The 18,851-nt window shown below is 27.4% G+C and overlaps 3 protein-coding genes across 3 annotated transcripts; 1 reads left to right on the forward strand and 2 right to left on the reverse strand.

The window, feature by feature from the left end:
- The first annotated feature begins 238 nt into the window (after positions 1-238).
- LOC132926839 (piggyBac transposable element-derived protein 4-like) lies at positions 239-2,690 on the forward strand. The gene is made up of 2 exons (XM_060991245.1): positions 239-806; positions 886-2,690. Exons 1-2 carry the CDS (start codon positions 624-626, stop codon positions 2,473-2,475), a joined length of 1,773 nt encoding a protein of 590 aa, XP_060847228.1. The 5' UTR covers positions 239-623; the 3' UTR covers positions 2,476-2,690.
- Positions 2,691-3,719: 1,029 nt separating this feature from the next.
- LOC132926084 (uncharacterized) lies at positions 3,720-5,642 on the reverse strand. The gene is made up of 3 exons (XM_060990430.1): positions 5,448-5,642; positions 5,106-5,390; positions 3,720-4,151 (listed from the first exon to the last, which is right to left on the reverse strand). The coding sequence occupies exons 1-3, from the start codon at positions 5,640-5,642 to the stop codon at positions 3,720-3,722; spliced, it is 912 nt and encodes a 303-aa protein (XP_060846413.1).
- Positions 5,643-6,456: 814 nt separating this feature from the next.
- On the reverse strand, positions 6,457-8,220 carry LOC132926086 (uncharacterized). The gene is made up of 5 exons (XM_060990431.1): positions 8,028-8,220; positions 7,861-7,949; positions 7,547-7,746; positions 7,055-7,180; positions 6,457-6,478 (listed from the first exon to the last, which is right to left on the reverse strand). Exons 1-5 carry the CDS (start codon positions 8,218-8,220, stop codon positions 6,457-6,459), a joined length of 630 nt encoding a protein of 209 aa, XP_060846414.1.
- Positions 8,221-18,851: the final 10,631 nt, after the last annotated feature.

The following is an 18,851-nucleotide window of genomic DNA, read 5'->3' on the forward strand; positions in this document are numbered from 1 at the left end:
TATAAATTATTAGTATTATTAAATTGTTACTGATAGTTTTTTAAATAATAACTATATGTTGTAAAATAGCTTTTATGATTTAGTTTAAGTATTTCCATACATATTTAGGGAACAGAAACTTCAATCAATAATACGATAAATAATATCGTAAAATTAATTTATGAACGCGCAAGCGAGCGCGCGCTTATCAAATTCAAATTTCAAATTACCCCAGTAATATAACAAGTTGACTGCCTTGAGTATCATATATAATACACGGCTAACTATCCAAATTCGTTCTATACATTTTAACAAGACTTTTCAACCTTGCCTTGAGTATCATATATGCTTCTCACTTATCAAACCATTCTCATCCTAGAGAAATGTTGTAGTCAATCCAAGTTGGTCACACTACTTTTTTTGAATATTATCAATATTTTTCTACACACATTTATTTATTTCGTGATAAAAATTCAATTTTTGATAAAAATTAATCGATTCAAGTTGAGTATCATATTTGATACTCAGGCCCCAGTGGAATACTTATCAATCTATTTGTATACAATTTTTGTGTGTTTATATTTTTACATTGATTATAAATATTAAATAGTTATTTATAATTATTAATAAATTGATTAATCATTATGGATAACCTATTGCGCTATCATTTCAATTATTTTACCATTTCGACGGCAATAATAAAACGTTTTTCGTATTTGTTCAACAAAAAGTTAACTATGGATGAGTACAACATATCAGAGTTACTGGATATGTCTGATTGGTCCAACGATGATGAGACGGATGCTGATTCTGATTTTCAATTAGAGGTATATCTTTGACTGTACATAATTTGTACTTAGTGTTATCTGTACATTATAGTATTTTATTTTGCACTATTTTTTACAGAGTGATTCAAACGACGATTCGAATGATGACTTATTCAATGAAAATGATTTTGATTTTGTTACTCCGCCTACGCCTGATACTGTTCCTTCACAACAAAACAAATGTCATCAAGATGCATCAAACCCCTCTTGGAATGATGTTGATGATGCATTTCAATCTAACATATTATTCAACCCAAATAATGAGCCAGTGGGCATCAATCATGATATTATTGATACACTAGCTGAAGGTACCCCTTATGATTTTTATTCCTTATTTTTGGATAATGATGTGATACATTTATTGGTTAAAGAAACTAACAGATATGCAAAGTCTTTATTATCAACTAGAATTAGTCCAAAATCACGTCTACATAAGTGGGTAGATGTAACTTCTAATGAAATGAAAACCTTTTTAGGTATTATTATGTGGATGGGTTTATGTCCCCAACCATCAATTGCTTCATATTGGAAAAAAAGTGAAATATATGCATCTAAAATACCAAAATATATGACTAGAAAAAGATTCGAAATTCTTTTGCGCTCATTTCATTGTTGTAATAATGATGACTGTCCTCCTGGTGACCGTTTATTTAAAATAAGTGGACTACTTGACTTACTTTTATCAAAATATAAAATGGCACGTACACCAAAAGAGTCTATGTGCATTGACGAATCCATTGTTCCCTTTGTGGGTCGTCTTTCTTTTAGGCAATATATACAAAATAAAAGACACAGATATGGAATTAAGATATTTAAATTATGCATTGACAATTTCTATACTGTTGGGTTCAAAATTTATGCTGGTAAAGAAGCTGTTGTTGGCCAGAGATTATCAACAAGAATTGTAACTGAAATGGCAGAAGAATACCTAGATATTGGTAGAACAATGTACACTGACAACTGGTATAGCAGCTATGACTTAGCCACTGAACTCTTAAAAAGATCTACTCATCTAGTTGGTACTCTACGATCAAATAGAAAAAACAACCCCACAGAAGTTATAAAAAAAAAATTAAAAAGAGGAGAAGTAATAGCTAAGCAATGCAATCAAGGTATAACAATACTGAAATGGAAAGACAAGCGTGACGTACTAGCTATTTCTACCAAACACTCTGCACTCATGGTTAAAACAACTAATAAATTTGGATCAGATATAGTTAAACCAAAACTTATATTGGATTATAATAAAGGTAAATCCCTGGTGGATGTGTGTGATCTTCGAAACTCATATCATAATCCATTAAGGAGAACATTAAAATGGTATAAGAAAATTGCATTTGAATTACTTTTAAATACTTCAGTTTTGAATGCTTTATCATTGTATGAAGAAATAACTCAAAAAAAAATAAGTATTACTTCATTTAGAGAAATATTGATTGAAAATTTATTAGAAAAAAAAGAAGAGATTCCAACTGAAAATTCACACAAATTATTAGAAACTAAGTCTAGAGGGCGATGTTCTAATTGTTATAAGCATATGGTGGCACAAGGTGGACGTAAACATGCTCAAAGTATTACTAGACAAATTAGAACTAAATGTTCTAGTTGTAAGCGGTTTTATTGTATTCAATGTTTTTCTGAAGAACACAAAATAGGTAAAACCAAATGATTTTTTTTACTATAATATTATTTTGAAAAGTTGATTATATATTAAAATGTCATGTTTTGTTTTTGTATTTACTATTAAAATTTGAATATCAGTTTGATAATAATTAAATTAACAAGTTTGTTACATTTTTTAATTTTATATGCTTGATTATTTGATTATATTTGTTAATTTTTGATTATTATGAACAATAATAATAAAAATAAATATTATAATATTATAGTATAATGATTATTATAATTGTTAAAACAATCGTTATTTGTGAAAACTTTTTCATTTTTATAATTTATAGAAAATAAAAAGTAATGAAGTTAGGCGAGAGGCCGAAACACCATAAGATTCAAAATATTGTGTAGTATTTTATCCAATTGTTATATTGGCATTAACTATCTTTATGAAGTTATAGTTTAATTAAATAAATGAGTGTATATATGATACTCAAGGCAACCGTGGCAAGTTGTGTTGAGAAGCAAATGTGATACACGAGGCGTAATTGGTAAGTTTGTGTTAATTTAGAAGGGCTACATTTGAAAGAAGATTGTGTATCATATTTGATACTCAAGGCGTTCGTGGCAAGATCAGTGAAATTTACAAGGCAGTTAACTTGATAAATACAAAATAGCATTGACGCGAAACGTTCTAGACGGCGGTCCGAGAAATAATAATGTGCCGCTCCTGAGACTATTGTGCGTAGCCCCTCTTTGGTAAAAGTGGGCGTGGTTACGGGTGACCGCCGCCGCGGCGATATGAAATTCAACGCCATCTCTTGAGCGTTGTATACGTTTCACTTTTACCAGAACGGCCTCTTAAGATAGGGTGACCATATTAAGAAAATAAAAAAACGGGACATTATTTGTAACTCCCCTCCCCCAATAAAACCTAATAAAAACTATATATATACATTCACACATATGCACACAACTGTAGAGAGTAAAAATATAAATCTGAGTCATATCACAAACAATTATTATCTTATTACTTTACCATTTTTGAGTAAATAACCTAAATAAATATTTTTAAAATATTTTTTAAATAATATTTTCTTTAATATTTTCTTTTTCTTTTTTATTTAACAACACAATGTTAAATTTCATAACTATTATAATACTTTAAACAATTAAAAAATGTACTTTTAAATATTAAAATTAAAGTATTAAGCAATTAAACAATACATTGTACATACCAATACTGTAATATATTTTTTTAACAAGAATTAAGAAATTTACAACATAAACTTTTTTAATTATTCAGGAATTTGATAATCCTTCTTCCACACTTTCTACTATTTTTTCGTATTTTTCTGAAGAACTTATTGAATTTAACAATTTTGGGTGCTTCAAAAGAAATTCATAAAATTGTGAACAAGTTATGTTTTTAAAGTGCTGTTTTGCAATAATTATTGATTTAATAGTTTCGACATTAAAACGATTTTTTTCATCCGTCCACAATACATTTGTTAATGAAAATATTCTTTCTACAGATGCATTTGTTCCAGGAATAGCCATCGAATATTCAATAATTGCTGAGAAGTTGTTGAAAGAAATTTGATTTTTTTCTAGTATTTTAAATACATCACACCATTTTTCTGTGACTTTTTTTGAACAATGTTTCCATTCTATAATTTTAACTTGTATCACATGAGCTACATGATTATATTCATCAAATAATTTATCCTCATCTATGTTCGAATCCAGGTTGAGTTTTTTATTTTTAAATAAATATTGAATACTTTCTTGAACGTCTACCCAAGAAGGAATATCTAATAATTGAGTCCATCGAAAAATTTTGAACGGTTCAAAATGACAACTCCATTTTTTTACGTAAGATAAGAAAACACTATAAAAATCATTCATTTTTTCTATAAAATTATTTTTGCTGTATATCTTTTTTTTATCAAGGTCTTCAATGACTGAAGCTAATTTTGATGTAAAAAATTGTTGGCTTTGCCTGTTCCTAATTTTTCCACATACCACTTCCAGTTCTTCATATACTTCACTTGCTGAAATATTGTCGCTTTCAATAATCGTCATTGTGTCACAAACTACCTTCAATTGGCTTTGAATAAAATACAACCATGCTATAGAAATAGGGTTATCGAAAAACTGTTTCAAAATTGTAGGGCATTTATCTTGGGTTAGAAAATACGTTTTTAATGCTGGGAATAAATCTAAGATTCTAGTAACAGCTGGTAACAGAGATAACCATCGCGTTTTAACAGTACCTAAAATATTTTTGAACTCGACATTTACAAAATCACAAAATTCTTTGAATTGCTCCACGCGGACTGTATATATATGAAAATATTGAAATATTTTATTAACTATGGATTGAATATCGATTGGCAAAATATCCGTACAGGTTTGCATTGCGTTGTGTAAGATATGAGCCGCACAACCAATGCCTGAAATATTTGTTTTTAAATTTTCGTTAAGAATTGCATAAACATTTTTTATGCCTTTTCTTGCGACGCCACCAAAATTCGTATTACAATTATCACCCGAAAAAGCAACTATTTTATTGGATAGGTTGAATTTTTTTAAAACATCCATTATGTATTTAGTTAAAATATCCGCGGTTTCACCTTGTAAATTTGTAAATTCTAAAACTTTGATTTGTACTCCTTCTTGTGGAATAAAATATCGGATAAGAATTGGTACAAGTTTTAGATTTTTGTGATTTGATGTATCCACCATAAGTGTTGCAAATTTGATATTTTTTAATTCTTCTAAAACTTGTTCCATTGCAAAAGGGACAATTACTTTTGAAATAATCGATTCACATTTCGTTCGAGCACAAGAAAATTTTTTATCGTGAATTTTTTTTATCAGTGAAGACGTACAATCCATCGATCGAAACGAATGATTGTGCATGATAGTATGAAAAGCAAACATACCTTCTTCTGCCGCAATACGTTTGCTCTCATCTGATGGCCCAGATTTTTCTTTATTGATAAAATATGAAGATAATTTATTAGCACTGCTAGAGCTAGACACAGCCAATAGATGTTTGCGTTTTTGTAAGTGCTGTTTGATATCTGATATCCCACCATGTTCTATTGAGAATATAGATTTACACTCTGTACACAGAACTTTTCCTATTTCATCAGCATCTCTTAAATTAGGAAACTGCGTTTTTAATTTTGGATTAAAACTACATCGTCTTTTAGGCATCTTAAGTATTATTTTTAAGATTTTAAAAAAATATCGATAGGTACGCGTCAATTTCAAAATACAAAACAAGTTTACGGAAAGGAATTCACTGATCGAGTGTCAAGTGTCAACAGTAGTCAGTATTCAAAAATTATTACCGATAAACGCGAAACGCCTATAAAAGACAGAAGAACTCGGACAATGTAAAAACGATAACGAATAGAATACAATAGAATAATAATATTCATAAGACTGCAGGGTTGTCGATACTTGATATTCTTAATCGTAATAATTGAAAAACAAAAATAGCAGACAATCGTTGACGAGTCCTTTCACGTACACATACTTTTACAATAATTGTGTAGTGTGTGCGTTGTTTGGTCGGTCGGTGCGATAAGACGACGACAACCGAAACAGTCGCGCAGCTGTACATGGTATCTGCTATTTATAAATTTGGTCTCTAATTTTAAATATATATACGAGTAAAACTGTTTTATATTTGTTTCATTAGTCGATATTTTTTCACTAACATAATATAATACTATTGAAATAACGGGATTAAAACAGGACCATCTTCTAAAAACGGAATAAAAAGCGTCCCGTTCGAAGTTTGTCGGGACAACGGGACTTGATGACCAAAAAATGGACAATCCCGTTTTAAACGGGACGTCTGGTCACCCTATCTTAAGAGGACGTGATACCCAAAGTGAAACGCATTAAACGGCTAAGAGAATGCGCTGTTAAGTGTTTTCGCGATCCGCAAGCGCGCGGCGTTTAGTCACGCCCACTACTCGTAGCCGGCGGCAGGCCGATGAGTCTCGTTTGGGAGCGCCGATTATTGTTGCATGAACGTTCGTCTAAGATGTTTCGCGACATAATAAAATTAATACATGCAATATTACCGTTATATTTTAAATATCCGAGCGTACCCATAAACTAATGATTATAATAATATAATTTAAGTCACTGCTTACATAAATATATTAACCAATATATATTGTATAAACTGTATTATAACATCAATACTTATTAAAATATAATATTTATAGTCAAAATATACGAAAATTTGTAAATAATTTTAATATCAGAAATTCACATTCTTTTTTCTTTTTACATCTAACAGTAAAAAATTAAAAACAAAATTTCTCATAATATGTTTTTCTACCATACTATTATAACAATCATGAATATTGGGTAATTACTTACTCACTTATTTATATGTACACCTAACAACTAACCTACTGATAAATAATAGGTAGTAGGTACTAGGTACTTACTTATTTCACTTATAAATTATAATAAACAGATAACTATTAAATTAAATTTAAATTGAAGAATTGGAATTTGAGTATAGGTGTTAAAAAAATTAGAAGATTAAATATACGAAATATTTTTATTATTTTTTATTTTTACTTTTTTTTATTTCAAGAAGCATTTTTTTTTCTTTAAATTCCTTTATGTTTTCTTCTATATATGGGGGGTCAATAATGTCGCTTTTTAACATGCGTTTGCTATACTGAGAGTCAACAATTTCTCTCAATAAACATTCTTCATAAAATCTGAAAAATAGAATGTTTAAAAAAGAAAAAATTAATAAAAACAATAAACAATATTATTTCTCAGTACTGAAATGTAGGTAGGTATGTAGTTCCAAATACAGTTATGTAGTTCTGCGGTAGTTACACTAATTATAATATCAATTAATATTTGAACGTCATTATAATTTAGCAAAATACATACAAATTTTTAATTGTCTATTTTAGATTCTGAGTAGATTATATTATATTATATTAAATGTATATTATACATTTATACATGATAAATATTCGAAATAATGCTTCGAAAAATAAACACACACATTGTAAAATTAATCCTTCAGCACAAAAAAAATATGTAATAGAAATTTGTGATATAAAAATACTTACAATGTTAATTTAGGAAACATTTTTTCTTTCCAAAATGTTTCGGAATATTCTATAACTTCTAACTTTGTCCAATTAGGAGTAAATATAAAAAAATAGGATAAATGACGTTTTGTAATACGCATTTGTCCCTGTATCTGATAATAATAGTTGCTGTCTTTTTTTAACGTGGTAATATTATTTTTTTTCTCCAAATACGGAATCTAAAAAGAAATAAGTTGGGTTTTTTTTATATTTAGGTTAGAATATTGAATATACATACTTTTATTATACATTACTATTTATTTAGGTTTTATAAAAACCTATTTAATACTTACCTTTTTTTCAGCTTCTTCCAAACTTGTATAATCTTTTACTGAGTAGGGACATTTTATTTCGACAATAGCATCATCATCGATAATACCATCTAAAAATTAGGTAATAAACATATTTCTAGGTAGAAGTGCAACATTAATTATAGTTGTATTATATATTAATAAATTACCTGGTGTTGCTGCTAAATATGGTACATCATCGTCAATGAATAAGCCACATTTTTTGATTGGTTTTTTAATTATATTTTCCAATGTTGAAATTGCTAAGCCTTCAAATTTATTACCATATTCCATAGCTCTAGTTTTCGTATTACCATACAAAATATCAAAAACATTATTTTTGCATGATGTATTCGGCCGCATCTTACAAATTCTTCCGAAATTACTTGCTGTAAGGCGATTTCTCCTTTCATTGAGCCAAATTTGACTGTCAGCTTGGTTTCTGGTCTCAAATTCTAATTTTTGTTTTGCTTGTTCTGAAATTGTAAGGGACTGTATAAATTCATTTTTCTTTTTTGTTAACTGTTCATCTGGTCCATTTGAGTTTGGTTTGGATTTGTTCAATCCAGATAATCTGAAAATTGCTCGACGACTTCTTAATATATTCCTTTTATGGGATGTATACTTTAAAAATTTTTTTGCAATAATTCCTATTAAAAATAAAAATAGTTGATACATTTAAATTAACATACTGAGAATCTCTTATTATTATAAAAATTAATTTAAGTACCTGGACTTCTTTTGGTAATCTTTTTGTGTATCTCACGTAAATAATTACCACCCGTATTAAACGAAACTACTGCTGTGTATACTCTACTATTGTATGACTGTTTTTGCGTAAAGTTAACTCTTTTTCCACCTATGTGTTTGTTTATTATACTATTGAACTGCTCGCAAATATTATTGTCGACATCGTATATTAAACTTTTCGAGTTATTAACAACCCGACGAAGAGCAACTGATATATCATCCATCAAGCCGCATTTAATAACTTCTTGTACTATATTTGTTTCATTAGTAAGTTTTTTAGTACAAAAATACTGATCACAGGCTGAATGCTGACCAAATTTGTGGTAAGGGCTGTTTAAAATATCTTTTCGTAAGCCTGAAGTAAATATAATAAATAAAAATAGGTAATAATTGTATTTTACATTTATTACCTATTTTTAAAAATTATATTTCTTAAAATTATAATGTTTCTAATATAAACTAGATCGTAATTTATCTAACGAGAATATTGATGTTTAAAAAAATTGTAAAAATCAGCCACTGGACTTAAATAAATGTTTTTACCATCTACATTTTTCTAATAATCATATTTACAAATTGGCTATTTTGAATATTTTTGAAATTTTTTTTAACCCTTTCACTGCTATGCCCGCATATATGCGGGCAATCGAATTTAATATAAATACGCAGGAAAATTTTTATTGGTTGTGTTATTATTAGAGTTAGGATGTTGATGACCTAAAAAACACACAAAATGCCCTAAAAAAAATGCAAAAAAGCCCTAAAAAAATGCGAAAAAGCCCTAAAAACTTCAAAAAATGACCTTAAAAATTATCTAAAATACTAAATAAGTAAGTGAAAAAACTTATTTATAAATAATAATTTTTATTAGAGATATGGGTATAAATAAATTTCAATATTAAAAATAAATTAAAAAGTAAAATATAAATAAAAAAAAATAATATTAAAAATATTTTCATTATTAGTGTTGGGATGTTGATGTTATAATAATATTCATATTGCATTGTTGCATTGTACAATTAATATGTGTCTGATGTTATCAAACAAAAGATGACGACGTCGATCAGTTAATAAATTTTTGTATGATGAAAAACTTCTTTCAACATCAACGGACGTTATGGGTGCATACTTGAAGTAGGTCATGTCATCAGTAGTTAAATGTTCTGGAATATCTTCTCCTCTTGCGCTTTTGCCATCTAGCATTTCAGAAATGTTAGTTACAATTTTAAATCCATTATTCTTTAAAATGACATTCTCCATTTTGGTTGCTATTGTTTGTCCGATTTTATTTGGAGCTTTTTGGATTAAAGACTCAATTCTTTTTATGCATTTAATTGACTCTGATAATAACATCCCAGACGTCTCTAACTGAGTTATTTCCGAAGGTATAAATCCAAAGTTAGATTTTAAATAAATTACGTAAAGTTGACTCATCTGGTATATCAACTTTAATATATTTTTCTAAAAATTTTCGAAAGTGTTCGTTGTTTAATTTATTAAGCGGAATATTAGCTAATAATAATGTTTGACATAGTTCCAAATTAAATGACGATTTTTTTGATGTAATACTTGTATCAGTCAGCAATAATTGAGTTTTTGGTTTTTCGCTTTCTTTTTGTCGCTCAACTCCCCGAGTATGTTTTTCTCGACTTATGTGTTGTTCTACAGTAAATCGTTTCAATGCTGAGACTTTAACATTACACACTTTACAAAATAACACTTCACCATCACTAGAAAAAATATTGTTCCCGTATTCATTGACATAACTGTGTAAACGGCTACTTACAGACGATTTTGCTTTCGGCATGTTTAAAATCGTATAAAATTGAAAAATATCGGTTAAATGGTGACGGTGAATGCCGAAACACTACTGACAATAGTTCCTTTTACTGCAATTATAAGCACGTCAATCAATAGGTCTAATGTCTATGTCAATTTAATCTTGTTTATCGGATTTATTCCATACAATTTATAAATATAACACTCGATAAGCGTGTATGATCCACGTATGTCTGAAAGAGCACTCGTTTCATCAATATATAACACTCAAAGAGTAAATCTTATGGGAACGCGATAAAATGATATAAATTTTTACTAATAGTCCAAATCCAAAGTTAGATTTTAATAAATTAAATTTGTTTCCAAACTTGGATGTAACATTTGCCCTAAAATCTATAATTTGTGAAAAAATGCCCCACATTGTATAAAAAGTACGAAAAATGCCCTAAAAGATGAAAAAATGACTTGAAAATGTTGAAAATTGACGTTAAAAAACAAAAAAAATGCATTTATAGCTAAAAATGCAAAAAATGCAAAAAAATGCAAAATAAAATTAGAATATTCTGCATCAAGGGAGCATGAAACAAATTTTTAGCTAGGATAGCATTGTACAGAATAAAAGGAAAAAAAATGCAAAAGTCATCAACATCCTAACTATAGTTATTATCTACACGCGCTCCCGAATTCAACGGTGTTTTCAGAATTGTGATATCACTAATATTCAAGGAGATATTAAGTATTATATATTTCCAACCTCTTAGGGGTTCTCAAACATGGAACTATAATATTATTATTATTGAATTCATTGTATATTTTTCGTGTTTACGTGATATTTATAGCATTTTACTTTTATAGTGACATTATTATTGTTTTAATAATTATTTGTTGACTATTGTTACGTGCTCATCGTCAAAATTTGGTTTGAAATTATATATTTTATTATTTATTTAATTTTAAATTTGCTAAAATGTCTAAAAAATCTTTAACTGAAGCTGAAATTGAAAATGAGCTAAATGAATTTTACGCTAATTCAGAATCTGAAGACGAGTTCGACATTGGGGAAACAGACGAAGCTCTCGAAGATTTTGAAATTGAACCTCAAGAACAAGGTGAGAATTAAAATTTATTTAAATTATTTACTGTAATATTTTAGCAAATGTATGCACTTTATAAAACAGTTTCTGTACTAAAGTGTTTATTGTATTATAGTATTTCAAAATATTGATATTGATGAAGCTCTAAACAATTTTGAATTAGATAACTTCGATGACTTATGTATGTATAATAAATTATGTCAAGTATAATACATTTTTATTATTTCATAAGAATTTTTATATTATGTTGTATAATATGTATTGTTTACAGTTACTACTTCTTTCAATTTTCCACAATTACAACCTGATGAACATTTTCAAGTTGATTCTGAAAAAAATAGTAAGTAATACGTCTTTATAATTTGTATAATTCTTATAAAGCTAATAATTTAAGTACAATTTGTATAGTCTTCTATTATACATATTATAATAGTCTTACTATTCAATTTGGTCTAGTATTGTAGGTATATAAATAAATATATCATATTTTTCAATTATAACTCAACCTATTTTAGATTTGTCTGTTAATCAACCTTCACCAGAAATATGCACTAGAAGTGTACCTAGAAGAAAAGTGCCTTTATCTGATCCTCCAAAACCACTTGGTCCACTGAAATGGAAAAAGAGAGTTATTAATTTTCAACCAAAAATCCATCCATTTACTCAAAATAAAGTAATTCAATTTTTTTTAATACACTTGTTATTTTATTTTCATGAAATCTAATATTTTAGGCTGGAATACAGAAAAAAGAATTTGATTTAAATGAAAATTCTTCAGTGTTAAACTTTTTTGAAGCATTTATAACACCTAATCTTATGGGAAAAATTGTGTTTGAAACTAATAGATATGCACAACAACAAATTTTTTCAGAACACTCTAGATTAGTTAAATGGAAGGATACATCAAATGGTGAATTGTATATATTTTTAGCAGTTAATATGTTGATGGCTAGAAATAAAAAGTTAGAAATTCAAGATTATTGGTCTACTAATGAACTCTTGCATCAAAATGTATTTGGTAAATTAATGAGTAGAGATAGATATTTGTTACTCCTACGATTAATTCATTTTTGTGATAATGACCAACAAATCCATGGTGAACGGCTGTATAAAATACAAATGGTGATATCTGAAGTTCAAAAAAATTTTAAAGATGCTCTTATTCCTTTTTCTAATTTAGCTATTGACGAAAGTTTACTTTTATGGAAAGGACGTTTGTCTTTTAAACAATATATAAAATCAAAAAGACATAGATTTGGAATAAAATTATACATTTTATGTGATTGTGAAACTGATTTTATTTTAAATTTCTCCATATATACAGGTGGAAGTGATTATAAAGACCCTTTAGAAGACCGATTAGGCAAATCTGGTATTATAGTAAGGAATCTTATAAAATCATATTTTTACCAGGGTTATTCATTATATATTGATAATTTTTACACTTCACCATCCTTAGCAATGTACTTACATAAAAAAAAAAATAAACTCTTGTGGAACAGTACGGAAAAATAGAAAATGTATGCCAGATATGCATTCAAAATTAAAATTAGGAGAAAGAATGTGTACAAATAAATTATTAGCTGTACACTGGAAAGATCGCAGAGATGTGTACATGTTGACAACTATGCATAAAGATAAAATGATAACCACTAAAAAGATTGATAGAGCTACTGGAAATAAATATCTAAAACCAGAGTGTGTAATAAGCTACAATGCTAATATGGGTGCTATTGATAAGACAGACATGCTTTTAAGTTCAATTGAATGTGTACGTCGTACTATGAAGTGGTACAAAAAATTGTTTTTTCATTTAATTGATATGTCTCTACTAAATGCATATTCAGCTTATAAAACAGTGACTGGAAAAAATATTTCTTTAGCTGACTTTCAATTGCAATTAATTAATGAACTAATATTAAAATATCAATGTGAGAGTGTCATGACAACAAATAGAAGAATAAAACCAATGGACACTACAGAAAAGCGCTTACAACCAGACGCTAGGCACTTTCCAGAGTTGGTGCCCATCAAAAAAACAAGGAAGACGATATTGTTTTGTTTGCAGTCACAAGAAAGAAAACAAAAAAAGAAAAGATTCTATTTACTACTGTATTGAATGTGATGTTGGTTTATGTGTTACCCCCTGTTTTAAAATTTACCGCACACAAAAAGAATTTTAAAAAATGTGTTACTTATTATGATATTTTAAAAGTACTATTATTATTTCATTTGTTTGATTTTATTTATGTTTTTTTTTTTATTGTAATTTTTCAATGTTGCACAAGCTCCATGATTTTATTTTTTTATTATTATCTTATTTTAAATACTTATGTTTATGTATTTTATTTTGTTTTGTTTTATTTTATTTATGAAAATGATTATGTTGTATTTTTATTTAATTTATAATTTAATTATCACAAGTTGAATGTTTTTATTTATTATCATCAATTTAATTTATGATTTGATCAAATTAAATTGAATAAAAAAATCAATGTTGAAAAGTGTATCATTAGTCATTACTATAGGTACACTATATTATGTTGTGACGTTAGCGTATATTGCACAAGTTTGGAAACCCATGGCTGGCAAATTTACTTTGAGCTATAACTCTGTAAGTTTTTGTCCAAATTTTTTTTTTTTAATTTTCTTATTTTTAAAATGTCTAAATATTCCGGTACAAGGTGATAAACATTTTTTATTTTTTTTTCGAAAATCTGTAGCACAGGACAAGTACTTGTGATTTTAGTACATAGCAGTTAATCAATTTTTAAGATTTTTATTTTCGGTATTAAAAAATAAAAAATGTAGTGCAAAAGCTTATGACTTATATTTAAAGTAAATTTTATAAAAATATTGATTAGATCAAAAGTTATTTCATTATTTCATTTGGCAGATCTCCGTGGGATATTCTGTATAAATAAAAACATTTACTATACAGTATCAGAGCTATTTTTTGTTATAATAGTAATTAATTATTGATGATACTACATTTTTAGAATAGCAATAGTACTTATAAATATTGAATATTTATAAAATATATCTGCTATCAATAATTTGTCCAATTACAACTTGTCTTTCCATTTTGTAAATATTACCTCTAAAGAATTTCTTATTAATTATTACATCATCTTAATTAAAATATAAAATAGCCTGTTTTTTTTTTTATAAAAATCTATAATCTTTATTTATTAAAAATCATTATTTTTGCAATACAATTATTTATATTTGCTTAATTATAAACAGATTTCCAATGTAATTATGGTTTTATTAATTAAAAATTGTGATATTATTATCTAATTGAGAAAATAACAAAAAATTAAACACTTCTTAGTGCTATAGTCAAAAGTATTGCTTCTTGTTCTCATTATTGTTTTTTTATATAGATTTTCAGGAACAATTCGACTATATACTAGCTTGTGCTAGAGATGAAGATGAAGCACGCGTATCTCTAGAACAAGAGTATGATAGACAAAATGAGGGATTAGAAAATTTTGAAAATCCTTTTCAAGCTTGGGCTGATAATATATTTTGCGAAAGTAAATCCCTAATTGAAGAAGGAAATGGTATAAACCTTTTCTTCTGTCCATCATTGGTTAAAATTATTATTAAAACCTTTAAGCTTCTTCCATTATGGTCTGGAGTAATGATTCCTATATTTGGATATGGCGAGGAAGTGGCATCGTCTGCGGCTGTCGAGTCCAGCTTCAAAAAGTTAAAGTGTGTGACGTTTAAAAATATTCCATTACCAACTGGCATTGAAACATTCGTTGAATATCATATACTGTCATTAAAGGGGGCATCGCTTATTAGAGCAGCTGTAAGCCATAGTGAATTACAAACGATTTCCCCAGAACGTTCCATTAAAAATATTTGCGGAGATGACAATATTATGGATGCATTGGTCACACCTTTGCCATTGGATATGGACTTAAATCCAACCAAGATCTTAAGTCCTATTTCCGAAATTGGTATGTAAATTAACCACAGTAAAGTTATGTATTCAAGGCTTTTATTAAGGAGAAATATTTGAAAAGATTAATGTAGTTTGCAGTATTGAGTGGTATTTGATTAAAAATATTAAAATAAATACTACGTTCCCAACTAGCACTAAAACATTCATAATGTGTGAAAAGAATATTCATTTGGCTATGATTGAATAATCATATAATATTCTGGATTCTACTATCAACCTTCTATCAATCTACTTATCTCATCCAAAAATAGCTAAATGAGCCACCTATAATCATTCTATGAATATTATATGCTATTAATAATTCAAAACGAATATTCATTGAATGATTATGATTAATTGATTAATAAAAGAATATTCTTTGGATATTCAAATTGAAAAGAATTAATATAATATAGTACCATACATAGAATATTCATATGGATATGCTCCGAATATTCATTTCTTACTCATTTAATATTTTATCTATATAGTTATTTACATACATAATAAATATTATATAATATTTACCATATTTTATATATTATTATTTATTTTTATATATACCATATTTTATTAATTAATAAGAGAAGTTATAGCATTGGCTAAAGAGTTCAACATTTCATTAGAAATTCCAGCTAAAGGTTATTTAAAAATATTTATAAATTATATTTTATATTAGAACGAAAAGATAGTTTTTAACCTTAATTGAGAATTTATGTTGAAGTATTTTATGTTTATAATATATCTTTATATATTTAATTTGATACTTCACAGGTTCCAAACGTAAAAGAAAAGAAACAACAAATTTACAAAACTATTATGTTAGTAATACTACTGGTGCTGAATGTTCTTATGCTAATGTAGATGAACTCAATGAAGGAATGAATGATGAAGACACCCAGTTTGAATACTGGAAAGTTAATGGTTATTTTAGGATACTTGACTGTGTTTTATCAGGTTTGAGAAGCAGATTTTCAACAGAAAGCTTGAAAATTGGACATAGTATTGATAACTTTATGAAGTTAAAATATGATGAAAGTTTACATTTTATTGAACATTACGAGGTTAGTAAAATACATGAAAATATATTATATTAATGTTAATATAAGGTTTTTGTTTTTAGAATGCTTTATGTATTGATAAAGACCAACTTAAAGCTGAAATGCTAATTATGAAGAACTGTATTAATAAAGATGATTTTGACATAGGTGCTCTTGTATCAGAAATCAACAAAAAAATTTTTCCAAATTTATACAAGCTTTTACAAGTAGCACTTACAATTCCAGTAAGTTCTGCTTCTTGTGAAAGATCGTTTTCGGTAATGCGGCGAATAAAAACATGGCTACGAAATTCTATGTCTAACGATAGATTTTCAAATCTATCATTACTTCATATTGAAAGGGACTTTGCTAATAATATAACATCTGAAGAGGTTCTAAATATATTTGCGCAAAAAAGCAGGCGTTTAAACCTTACAATATAGTAATTAGTAATAATTTCCTATTTAAAATGTTTTTTTTTTTAAATATTTAATTCAAATACAAAATATGTATTTGATAATAATATGATGTATGGTATATTATTTATTTATATTTTACTTAATAATGTGCTTCTTTAGTCCTTTTAATATTTTGTTCCTTTATATTTTTCTATAGTTATATTTGTAGAATATAATATGTTCTGTACCTGAATCATTATAGCCCTTATACAAAGTGATTCGCAAGCAGTTTCGGCAGCGTCGTTGATACCACAAAAAAAAATGCTATAGCCCCCCCAAAAAAAATCATCACGCTACGCCTATGAATTCCCTACCACTAGTATTATGCTTATAAGGGAGTTTGAATCTATTTATATTTTATTCTAATTAGTATTTAGTTTTATAATATTATGTACATTGATATTTTTGCATGAAATACAAATATATTATTAATATTATTTTATACAATACTGAAAGTAGTAGAAGTATTGAGATATTTGCACAGCAACCTAAATACATTTGTACAGATAAATTATAAAGACTTACCAATTTCCTTTGGTGGTGCAGACAATAGAGCAGTTTTATCATTATGTCTTGATGTTAACCGTGATGATGATGCGGTAGAATGATCCCAAAGATTATATTTACGTAATTTGGAGATGGTATTGTGGTATTTTTGGTATAAAATACCTTTGGGTTTATGTTTTAAAATACTAATAAAATATGTTTCCTAAATAAAAAATCATACAAAAAGTAATTAATTAATTTGTGCATTGACAAATATATATTTTTCCTTGAAGATTATTTCACGGAAAAGTAATAATAATACATAAATACATGTAGTCATACATATAATATCATTGAATATAAATACTAGGTAGTAATCAATGAATTATCATTGATTACTTCCTAGTATTTATATTTATAGTAATATATTGGGTATTAAAAAAGTTTTCACACCTTCACTTCACTCCTAAAAAAATTAACAATGTTTTCTGCTATATGTTCAATGCATTTTGGTGAGGCATTAAGTTTATACTGAATTAAATATTCAGTTATAATATTTGCTTACTTTTCCTACATTCACTGGACAACTTTTTGTTCTTCCTATAGTACTCTAAAATAATCAATCCTTTTCCTGATATTTTTAAAATTTCTTCTTTTTTCTTCTTTTCTTTCTTTTCTTTAACTCATAAGTACTACCTAAGTAAATTAATTACTCACAATAATAGTATACTTGGCCTGCCAATTAACTAAGTTGTTTTCAAAAATTACTCTCTGAACATATTTATTTTTTGGACACAATTCATCCAAATGCTTACTCTTCGTGTATTTTAGGCTTTCAACAGTCATACCAAAATCTTAAAAATTATTAAGTACTGATAATTAATTTATCTAATTTTTCCTAAAAATCAATACATTTATTAAATTGTTATTCAATAACAAATCGTACATTTCTGAATCCATCGGCGCATTTCCATAAAATTCAAATTCAGAACTATTTAATAAATTAGTGAAATTTTCCATGACACAGGTCGTATGTATAGGGACGTTGCGATACTACCGATACCAGTAAAGTATCGATACTTTTCTTTCGATACAAGTACTTTTTGTATCGATACCACGGTTTCGATACTTTACTCATATCGATAAAAAAGTAATGGTATCGAATCTTTTATTTACCACCAAAATTCATATCAGTTCAACACGGTCTATGTCGTATGATATACATTATATTATTATAGTCCGTGGTCGAATGTTATCGAACAATTCTTATAGACGTTAGTTCTTAGTAGTTAGTAAGTTGTCTCCTAATCAGAACGATAAAGCCATAAAGGGTTCGTTTACCGATATATCATCTATTTTTAAATATTATCTACTATGAATTCGGGGAAATACTCGAATACTCTATACGACAACAATAACGGGTCTTGCCGGT

The sequence above is a fragment of the Rhopalosiphum padi genome, chromosome 3, assembly GCF_020882245.1.
Source record: "Rhopalosiphum padi isolate XX-2018 chromosome 3, ASM2088224v1, whole genome shotgun sequence".
In the NCBI taxonomy this organism is placed as follows: domain Eukaryota; kingdom Metazoa; phylum Arthropoda; class Insecta; order Hemiptera; family Aphididae; genus Rhopalosiphum; species Rhopalosiphum padi.